The sequence below is a fragment of the Procambarus clarkii genome, chromosome 8, assembly GCF_040958095.1.
Source record: "Procambarus clarkii isolate CNS0578487 chromosome 8, FALCON_Pclarkii_2.0, whole genome shotgun sequence".
NCBI lineage: Eukaryota > Metazoa > Arthropoda > Malacostraca > Decapoda > Cambaridae > Procambarus > Procambarus clarkii.
Window position 1 is genome coordinate 25,486,990 of NC_091157.1, and position 11,415 is coordinate 25,498,404.

Sequence of the window (11,415 nt, forward strand, 5' to 3'; positions counted from 1 at the left end):
GGGACACTAGTCGGAGCAGGACGATCACCCTGCGACGCCACAACCTCTTGAGGAGAGGCGACAACAACAGGGGGCGCACCAGGCGGCGCAACAGGCGATACACGGGGCACATCCGCGGCTGAAGAGACGTCCACATCCACTGAATCCTCCTCCACAGGAAGCGGTGGAAAATCCTCCTCACTGAAGAGGTTCACGGGTGCAACGGCAGGCGCAGAACAGTCAGCAGCCTGATGGCCCAAGAGGCCACAACGATAACACGTCCGAGGCTGGCGGGCGTAAAATACCCGAACGTTGTAGCCCATAAGCCACACAGAGGACGGAATATCTTCCCGGAGCCTCATGCCCAGGGTGCGAATGTTGGTCCTCACACCCTTAAGTGGACTGGAAGACACCACGTTCACCCGCACACTAACCACTGCGCCATACCGGCCGAAGTACCGCCGTAGCAGACTCTCTGGAAACTCCAACGGAGCCCCATGCACAATGACGTACGTGAGGGCACCACTCCGATCAGATTAGCAGTCTCCGTGGTGTAGTGGTAAGACACTTGCCTGGCGTTCCGCGAGCGCTATGTCATGGGTTCGTATCCTGGCCGGGGAGGATTTACTGGGCGCAAATCCTTAACTGCAGCCTCTGTTTAACGCTACAGTAAAATGTGTACTTGGATGAAAAAACGATTCTTCGCGGCAGGGGATCGTATTCCAGGGACCATAGGATTAAGGACTTGCCCGAAACGCTACGCGTACTAGTGGCTGTACAAGAATGTAACAACTCTTGTATATATCTCAAAAAAAAAAAAAAAAAAGATAGTGACACAGTGCCCGCACCATCCGGCAGGGGCAATGTCCGCCCCTCGTAACGACGGAGAAAGTCGCGATATGCCAATTCCTCGGTAAACTTTAATATTGCTCGACGAGCTGTCACCAGCTCGACCCCATAAATGTTTATCACAGGGGCATGAAGCAATTCACACACCAGCGCTATCTCTGGGTACCCAGCCCGGCCGGAAAATTCGAGGCCCACAGACTGAGCCCGCAGTACAGGGGGGAGGGGGACCCCCATCGTTAACTCCACGTCAGCACAGGCAGGCAGAGACACACCCGCCCTCAACCGGCCAAATTGGTAAACACCACCAACAGCCGGAGCGCCGATTCACCACGTCCTTCCCCTACCGAAGCTAGGGCTAGACTTAACAGATTCGCTACCTGGAACAAAAAGTTCCCAGTAGCACGGGCTATGGTGAACCCGTAGTGGACCTATAATATAAATATTTATAATATAAATATTTATAATATAAATATTTTATTTATTTATTTTTTTAAAGGTATTTAATTTTTAAAAGGATTTTAATTGATGGGCCTCGACTCAACCTTGTCATGTAGCCATTTTGTTCCCCCTAGTGCACCTTATCCCCAAGTGCAGTTTTCTTAATGTGTTTTTAATTGCCATGGATACTGTCACGCATCCTTAATTGATTTTTAATGTATTTCTAATACACACTGCTCCGTCTCGTGTCTTGGATCTCCCGTGTCTTTTTTATAAAATATAAATATTTATAATATACATATTTATAATATATTACAATAATTGCTGAATTTGAACCACGTTGCGTGCATGAAGTGACTTAAAGATTCATTAATATATAAATGTAGATACACATTTCACTTTATTAATGAACTTCGAAATATATTTAACCATAATATTTATAGTAGACTTTGCACCTTTTACCAAAGTGTCCATGAAGAACCTGAAGAGCTACTGTTGGGTAGCTCTTCAAACTAAAAGGGTAATTTACTATGTTACGGAACCAACAAGGCGTTGTCCGATAAGCTTAAGTTAAACTACTTAAATTTATTTCAGAGTACTTTAGATTTTCATGGTGAAAGGCAAGTTGCCTTTAATGTAGTAATTGCATATTAACCCATGCAATAGTTTGGTTTAAGCGGACATAATCTTCAAGTATGCAATAACTGAAAACTAGTTAGATTTCAAAAAATTTCAACTAGTTTTTTATGTAAAGGGCTTAATTTGGGCAGTATCGGCATCGTAGCATAAATGGGGAGAAACAAAATATTTACTAGTGTCAACAATTTACCAAAATGTTAAATTAAAATCAAACAAGTGTCGACTGAAATCTTTACTATCGGCTATCAAAATAGCATATAATAAATATATTTAGTTGTATCCAAAAAAAATTTAATTTTCCTTGTTTATCAAATGATTTGCATGAAACTTGTACACCTGACTGCACGTAAGCCTATCTGTAAGAATGCCAATTTTGAAGGAAATTAGTTATCAACCCCAGCCACGGATGGCAGCACCTTAGACTTCGTTTTTTAATTCCTATTAAAGTAATATAAACGTAACATTTACTCCCATCTTTTATTCAATTTACATGAAACTTACCTTTTGTAGTTTCTCTACAGTCTGCAAGAAGCGTTTTTTTTCTATAGTTCATTTAATGATTTTATAAATGGTAATAAACATATTTGTAAAAATTTTTAGGAACTTGGACTACCTGTAATAGTTTTTACTAAACATATTTTGGAGAATAGTCTTGGATACTTTATTATATGCTAATGTGATAGTGCCATAGAAATTTTCATTTCACACTTGTGGTTGTAGATCCCTCTGTGATGTCGCCTCGTCGTAGTGAGAGGCTTGCGTACTAGGGACATGTGAGGTTTGCCTTTGGCCCCTCTCCTACCCCTCTTTGGGTGGTGTATATGCAGAAAGTCATACCGTAGGGGCCTTGTGAGCCATCGGACCACTCGCTGGAGGGGGTCGCCCGTGAGGGGTCGTCCCGAGTGGATGGTTAGGGGTCAAGGCTGGGGCGATAGGGGGAATGGGGTCTTGGCACCAATATGGGAGAATGAACGATGGAGTAGGACTTCCATTTTGAAAAGGGGAGCACTGCTGGGGACGACGCCCCCTTCCTGCACTGGCCCTCGCTCCACCTCCCTGACTTGGTAGGTGGTATCCCTTGGGTTCAGGCCCCAAACGTTGTGACTAATGCATGGCTGACGACATGACTTCTCTTATCTAGGCTCAAGGGGTGGGCGACCAGGTCCCTGGGTCGGACTGTGGTGGAAGACCAGGTTCTGTAGCCCCTGCTTATTAGGGCTCAGACTGAATTACTCTTCCTTTCCCCCACCCCTTTCCCTCTTCTATGGTAGGGTTTTGCTCAAAGCTCCCTGTGGTGACCGTCTCGTCTCTTAGCACGGCTCCATCTCTCGGTGACTACTGCGCCTTATGACACCTCACTAGGGGTTCTAATCTTTGTTCCCGCCACGGCCGCTCTCGCACGCTTTTCCCATACTAATTCGTACCAGGCCTTGCTTGATCCTGCTACATACAATAAGTACTTTGACTTCCATCAGTTGGATTCTTCTCCTCCTGAGGATTTCTCCCTCCATAGGCATCTTGTTGATTCAGTAATTACCTGTTATTTTTTAGCCTCCACCCATCTTGGTATGTGTCGTTGCTGCTCCTCAAAATGCAGCCACCCGCTTGCCTGCTTTGTTCTGCATTGGGAGACCCCTGTTTGGGTCTCCTAGAACGCTCGGTTAAATGCCAGTGTTGGCACTGTTCTTCTACCACACCATGTTGCGACCGGTATTAGGCACCTAAAGTACTGCCACGAGGATATTAAACATATCCTCGAGGCACTAGGCCATTCTGTTTTCCAGGTAGACGTTCACTCGACCCCCTCGTGGCCGTCCCAGTCTGCCCCTTTGGGTTGTGAAGATTACCTTTGATGGTCGGACACTTCGCCCGCTGTTACTCTTGTTGGTGCCAGATGCTTTGTTCAGGAGTACATTCCCTCTCCTCGGCTTTGAAATAAGTGCTGGAAGTTCGGACATGGTGCCTTCCGATGCTCCAATACTGTCTCGTCCTCATGTGTGGGGGCGAGGGCCTATAAGTTGGCGTGCACTTCTCCCCAGGCCCGCTGCTTCAATTGCATTGAAGCCCACCCCACCCTACCTTCTCCTGTGCGTGTATACATTTCAAACTTGAGGCAGCCATCCTCAACTTGAAGCACCGGGAACGTTTCTATTTTCCCGAAGCGAGGCGCTAAGTTCGCCGTCTACCCCACTCTTGCTGACATCTTGTGTGTTGTAATCTTCCTCTCATCCTTCGCACCTTCCTCAGTCTCGCAAGTTTCCAGGCATTAGACCCGGACACGCCCACCTCCTCCCCTGTTCCTTTACATCCAGAGGGTTCACCAGCTGCTTCTGTCTTGGGGGGGGGGGGGGTTCACTTTCTACCAACTGTCATGTCTCCTGTATCTTTCCTAATCTCCCTCCGATCCTCCTTCCCGTTCTTCTCCCCTGTCGCTTGGCTCTCCACGCTGCCTATATGTGCGAACTGCTTTCCATCACTCCCAGCAATCGTGTTGTTCCCTCTTGTCTGTTCACACGCTAGAGGTCTGTTGTCCAGTACGTTGTTGCTGGAATACCTGTCTTGAGTCAGAAGCGAAAGCCTGGCTCGTCTCCCTCCTCCCCAGCGGGAAAGGCTTCACTTTCTTCCTCGCACCCGACTTCTGACTCTATTGCTCCACCCCCTCCCATTTCTGTGGTAGTTTCCCCCATGTTCCTGCTATGGTTTATTTGGCCCCTGCTTCCTTCACGGTTGCTTCCCTTGCTAAGGTGTGCTCCCCGGTTTCTGTCCCTCCTGCTGTCATTGACCCTAGGATGTCTCCTCCTACAGACCCTGCTCATCCGCCTCTGGTCTGCCCTCCTGCTCTCTTCCCTTCATCCTTACTCGGTTTACCCATGTCTTCTGACTTTCCTGAGCTTCTTTAACATATTGTTCCATTTTAACCCTTTGCGTATTCTTAATTCTGTTGCTGTCCTCTCTTTTTGTCGACGTCTATTCTTGAATTGAATGTTCGTAGATATTACGCCAATTTCCATGAACTCCAATTTCTGATTTCAGTTTTCCCCCCTTTGTCTCCACGAGCAGATGCTTGGTGCTCGTCCTGGTCGCATCCATGGCTATTCCTTTCTCTCTCCCACCCCAGGCTTTTGCTGAGGCCCATTACTCTACTGCTATCTTGATTCGTTCTGATATAACATTAGTTTCCCTACTTTTCTCGTCGCCTCTCCGATGTTCTGCTGCCAGTCTTTGGGAGTAAATGGTATACGGTTTGTTAAATTTCTCCCCCAAATGTCCCACTTTACCTTCCGATCTTTAATACCTACTAGACTCTTTGCCAGAGCCTGTGCTCCTGCTGGGTGATTTAAATGGTTGACATACCCTCTAGGGTGATGTTCTGACTACTGGGTTCGTCTTCTCGAACCGTTCATCCTCTCTTCCATGTCTTTTCTGATTTCTGGTGAGCCTACTCGTGTAGACTCGCTCTCACCCTTCCTGTCTTGATCTTTCTCTCTGCTCGTCTCTTTACTTGCATTTCACTTGGCGGGTTCTTGATGACCTCCATGGCAGTGACTATTTCCCAATCCTTGTTACCTCTTTCTCTTCACCCTCCCCTCTCCTTCCCTAGGTGGCAATTGTCCAAGAGAGACTAGAACCTCTTTACCCTCTGAGCTACTCTCTCCAACCTCTACATTCTGCCTCTCCCTCGTATCTTCATTCTTTTTCAAGAGTCTTCGACGCTACCTTCCACTCTATTCCTAGCGCTACCTCTTGGGGCACGCAGAAGCGAGTTCCCTGGTGGGAAATGGAATGTGCTCGGGCTATCCACTGTAAGCATGAAGCCTGGAAACGACACCGCTGCCGGCAGACGGCAGATTCTTTTTTCTTGTTTCGGAAGGGGAGTGGTGGCTGGTAGGACCATCCGTATGGGGTAAAAGTGAGAGTTGGAAGTCGTATGTTTCAACCATTACGTCCGAAACTCTTCTGCTGCAGATCTGAAAGCGTATCTGCAAGGTATCAGTAAAGTTCGTTCCCGATATCTCGCCGGTCCTTTACCTCTGTGGTACTCTTGTGACAGACATGGTGCAAGTTGCAGCCGAACTATGTTCTCACATTTCATCTGTTAGCTCTGGTTCTCGTCTTCCTCAGTCTTTCCTTCTTCGTAAGCTTGTTCTTGAATCTCATTTTTGGATTTCCGTGATCATCTCAGATTTCCCTATGACGATCCATTCTCTTGATTTTCAATCTGCCCTGGTCCTCTGCGGTTCTACGACAGCGGGCTCTGAAGACATTAATTATGGGATGCTTCGCCATCTCCCTCCGTGCACGTCTCCCTATTTGAAGAGTCTGAATAACTGGGTCTGGGAGTCGTCGTCAGTTCCTGTGGACTGGCTCGATGCTGTTGTCCTCCCTGTTTAGAAACCAGTATCTCTAGGGACATCTTCTCAGGACTTCCGCCCTATTGCCCTCGAGAGTTGTCTGCAAACTCTTTGAACGTATGGTTAACGTTCGTTTGATATTCTTGGAACACTTTCACCATCTCTCCCTCTCAATTTGGTTTTTGCAAATGCCACAGCACAACAGATGTCCTGGTGAACTTGGTCTATATTCGTACTGCTTTTGCTCCGAAGACCTAAGTTTTTTGCCGTCCTTTTTGACCTGGAAAAGGCTTTAGATACCACTTGGCGATATCATATTCTGTCCCAACTTCATTCCTATGGCCTTTGTGGTAATCTCCCATTCTCTCCAGTTTCCTCTCGTCGTTCATTTAGTGAGGTTTGGTGCCACTCTCTGCCTCTTCTCGGCAATGTGAGGGTGTACCTAAGGTAGTCTTCTGAGCACTACTTTTTTCTGGTTGCCCTAAATGGTTTTCTTTCCTCTTCCTTCTGACGTCTTCTCCGCTCTGTCGACTATCTTAAAGTATGTCGGTGATGATTCGCCTCTCCTTCAACGGTGGCTTCAACTCGAGATTGATGCCGTATCGTTTTGGGCCACCGATCATGGCTTCAGGTTCTCTAAAAGTCTAAGACTTGTGCTATGACTTAAACTCTGAAGCGTGGTTTTTCTTCGTCCTACATTTTATGGCCATCCCCTTGTGTACAGAGATTCCTCTAAGCTTTTGGGGGTTAATATTTGACTAGTTTGTCTTAGCCGCTTCATATCTCTGATGTAGGAGTTGAATGCTCAAAGGCCCTTAAGCTCCTTAAGGTTTTATCCCATACTTCTTGTACCGGAGAAGAGCATGATCCTCTTTACATTCCTCTCTCATCCTGCTAAACTCATTTATGGTTGCCCTACTTACTCGTCTGCATCTCCTACTCTTCGCAGTCTTGATTCTTTGCACCATACTGGGTTGTGCTTCACCTTTGGCACTTTTCGTTCTGCCCTCGTATTGTTTGTTGACACTGGCTTCCTATATCTTCAGGTCCGCCATGATGGCTACCGTCTTCCCTATCTTGCGCGGTTCTAACATCCTTACTCTTGTCTCTATCGTGCTTTGACATTTACCCCTCCAGTAGTTACTGTTATTCTTCACAACCGGACAAAAAGAGGGAGGTGATCTCGCTTACAGAATTCTTTTTAGATTCGTATTACCGCTTTTTCTCCTCGTATTGTTCCGTCCTTGCCCTTTGTAGAGGTCCCCCCTTCCTAAATCTTGTACATCTCTGACCCGTATCGCTAAAGTTTTTACCCCCTCCTATGGTTCTGACACTCCTTTTTCTTGAACATTTTTCTTCCCACTACCACTAGATTTCCATCTTCACCGATGGGTCTAAATCTGCAGAAAGTGAAGGCCACTGTTATTTTTTTATTCCTGACAACACTTGTGTCGCCTACCTCCGGAGACTAGCATCTTCACAGCAGAACTTTATGCAATTCTCTATGCTTTCGTCTCCAACATTTTCGTTGTCAATCCTCCTTTATGGTTGTAGTTGACTCTCGTTGTGCCCTAATGGCTCTAGTGTCCTTTAATCCAGTCCATCTGGTGGCTGTCGAGATTAAACATTGGCCGTTTCTTATCTCTTAGTAAATTTAAATCGGTAGTTTTGATGGGGTCCCAGGCATATTATTGTTTCTTTATATGAGTGTGTGGATGCTGCCACTACGGAAGCTATCGGCTTTTGTCCCATCTCCAGTAAAGGTATACCTTATTCAGACTTTTACCCAGTTATTCGTTCCTCCATCCTTGCTCGTTGGTAGGGTTGTTGATCTTCTGTTACTGGTAACAAACTGTGTACTATTAAGCGTAGTGTCCCCCATGGTCTTCCTTCATACCACTGTAACCAGCGCTGGAAAACGGCTGTGGCGAGGTTGCGTATTGGCCATAAGCACTTAACTTGCGGTCACTTAATGGAGCGCTGCCCTGCTCCTTATTTTCCGAATTGCCTTGTCCCTCTTAGTCGCGCATATCCTTGTTGAATACCATGACTTCCAGGACAAGTGTGTCCTGCTTTCCGACAGTCCCTCGCGATCACTTTTCCCTCGATAATATTCTTGGCGAATCGGATACTTCTAATGTCGTTCGCCTTGTGTATTTCTGTTCTCGTATTGGCATCCTTGGTGTTATTAAGCACCCTCTGATAATTCAGCACATTTGACGGTGCTACATAGCTTTCCTAGTTTAGTGCCTTCCTTTGATTATTAATTATTGTGGTTGTAGCAGTTTACTGAATGTGAAATTCGTTGAAAAAAAAAACAAATTTGCTTTCTATTGAAGCTGCAATACTGAAACTTGAAACAGTTGCAGCCATTTTCATATTAAACTAGTAAAAAAAGTTTGACCTTGAACAACTTATTATGACCCCCTTAATTACAAATTAAGAGGGTGGGTGGGGGTGAAATATGAAAGATAAGGGGTTCAATGGTGGAGAGGTTGGGGTAGACTGTTACCTTTGCTTGTACATAAATGTGTAAATCTGCTTATTGGAGAGAGGGAAGAGATGTTGAATTGGCAGGAGGGATCCAGAGCCTTTAACAGCTACCCTCATAGTCCATGATAAAATTATAAGTGTTGTGCTATTAATGTAACTTTTTTTTGTATTTTTATGAAAGGTAATATGAATATGTAATGGTTATCGTGCAAAAGCCAGAAAGTCGCGAGCAAGTTTCTAAAATTAGGAGATGTATGTTTGGCAGTGGGTTCTGCAGGAAGTGCGGGCGCTGTCGGTCCGCAGGCCAACATAAAGGACGATCATGTGAAGGAGGCACTGAAGATGGACAAGGGCAGAGAGGCCATACTAATCTTTCAAAGCGTAAGAGACCTTGCTGGCAAGGGCGACCACTTTTCTTCAACAGTTACCAGTGTTGAAGTCAAATTCTCCCTGATGGGGAAGCATAACGTAGTGTCTTATGTGGTAAAAATAAGCCCACATAGATCAGAGGACCACTTGGCTGATTTTCATTTATCCATGATGAAGAAAGAAAATGAATTTTTCAAGGAAATCCTTCCGCAACTCAACTCGGAGCTGAATTCCTTGGGGCACAGTAACTTGAGAATGCCAAGGTGGTTATACACATCTTTAGAAGAGGATAAAGAGCTGATCTTCTTGGAAGACCTCCGACCTTTGGGCTTTAAAGTGTTCGACTGCACAGTGGGCCTCGATGTAGACCATACAAACCTGGTCCTGAAGGAGCTGGCCCGACTCCATGCAGCCTCTCTCCTGCTGAAGGCAAAAACGCCCTTGCAAGACCTGGCGCAAACATTCCCGCACATTGCTGAAGACTGGACCAGTTTTCGGAAAATGCAAAGAAAATGCATAACAAGACATGCTCGGGAAGTCTAGCGGGTGCCGAGGCCTTGTTGACCAACATGAAGGGCTACGAGGTGGCGAGGCGGTGGTTGGCCAAGCATCAGAACAACTCTCTTGATCTTGTCAAACACTTTCTGGTCAGAAATCCCAAGTTTGATGTGATTTGTCATGGCGACTGCTGGGTGAACAACGTACAATTCTGGTACACAGAAGTTTGTTCATCCTACACTTTTTAGATGTATTTTGGCTCTCAATTTTGAAAATTTAACTCGCTCAAATCAGTATTTTTTTTTTAAATGATATACAAAATAGTTCGTGTGCCACTAATGTTTTACCTCATAATTCCAGGTACAGTGAAGGTAAACCGGTTGATGTAATGCTCCTTGACCTCCAGCTGAACCGTCTGGCTTCCCCGGCCACAGACTTAAACTACCTTCTCTACACCAGCCTCCACGGCAAAGACAGGAAGGCGAACTGGCGGGACTTCCTCTCCTACTACTATGACACCTTCAGAAGTGTGATGGAGGCTGGGGGTAGGGGGATGCCCTTCACCCTAAAGGAGCTCCATGAGGAGTACAGAAAAAAGATGGAGTACGGTATGCTGTATGGGTCAATGACGGTGTCGTTGGTGATGAGGGAGAGCTCCAGTACCCTGGACGAGAAGAAGAAAAATCCACAATTTCTATCTCGGTTCCTCGCCTTGTATGGTGAACTGATTGAGCAAGAGCGATCACGTTTTTAGTGTTGCCCAGTGAAGAAATGGCAGGAAATTTATTTATACCTAATGAATTCGGCCTTGTAGCAGACTGTGGCAATGTGGTGGACATTGAACCTGAACTGTCGGTGCTTTTGCATGAGCCTCGGACCCAGAACCTACCGAAAGTATCTCTATGAATGTAACTAATTACTACTTGGAGTACCAAATTTGGCAAGTATCAACTTTTACTCGGACTTCTGAAGTCCTCGTGTATATATAAGGGTAACAATTTACCCTTTCACTTGCTTAGAAAGTTGATAGTTCCACCATTGTCCTTTAATACCAAATAAATATCTATAAATTGTTAATGATCTAATTATAAAATTAATAGGCATTCTTGTACTTGTCAATTCTCTCCCTTTTATAGTTATTAAATTTGGAAAGGTCTTTAAAATGTGGGACCTAAAACATGGCTCCTTTTCGCCCTGACATCTAATGTCTTGACAACTTCAGTCGGGACAAATATTTTAGACCAGGCAAATAATGCTCTAAATTGGTAACTGTAGTGACCTTGGTCCTGCCTGCCGCTGCCGCCAGTATTGTAAGAGCTAAACATGGTCATGGTTGTAAAAAGTTGGTCAGTTTGATGGAGAAGGGATGCGGGTTGGGTGTTGAGGTAAATGGGGAATTTTGTATAAAAAGTTTCCACTATTAATACTAGATATTTAATTTGCAGTATATTAACAAATCTAATCTACAAAAAAGACTCGAAAAAGTTGTGAAGCATTTTATTGAACGGTAAACTTCATGCTTGACTTGCAATACAGCACTCACTGGTGTTGACATGAACGCACCAATAATAGCTTGCCAAAAGTGATTGTTACAATGTTAGGCTTGCTAACGTCAACACACTGAGGAGGATCCACACATATCTTTGGCCAATAATAACTATTTTACAATTGCATTCTATGTAACGTTCCAAGCTACTTAGCCATGTTGACGAATTATTTACAGACAGAAGCCACAATATCACTAGACTGTTGAGATTGATATACTCGGTGGCCACAAATACCCAATCGGTTTTGCTTG

General features: G+C 45.2%; 1 protein-coding gene across 4 annotated transcripts in view; it reads left to right on the top strand.

Annotated features, from left to right (window-relative positions):
- The window catches only part of LOC138358925 (uncharacterized), a 53,459-nt gene extending 42,737 nt beyond the window's left edge, over positions 1-10,722 (top strand). For 2 of the 4 annotated variants that reach the window (XR_011225640.1, XR_011225630.1), the window contains exon 2: positions 9,978-10,690. Coding sequence is in view for 1 of the 4 variants with exons in the window: in XM_069317366.1 (XP_069173467.1) it covers positions 9,632-9,831; positions 9,978-10,371 (594 nt within the window). In the remaining 3 variants the exon portion in view is untranslated. Of the gene's footprint in view, positions 1-9,599; positions 9,832-9,977 lie in introns of those variants that run through there. The other 2 variants (XM_069317366.1, XR_011225634.1) reach the window with 2 other exon arrangements.
- Positions 10,723-11,415: the final 693 nt, after the last annotated feature.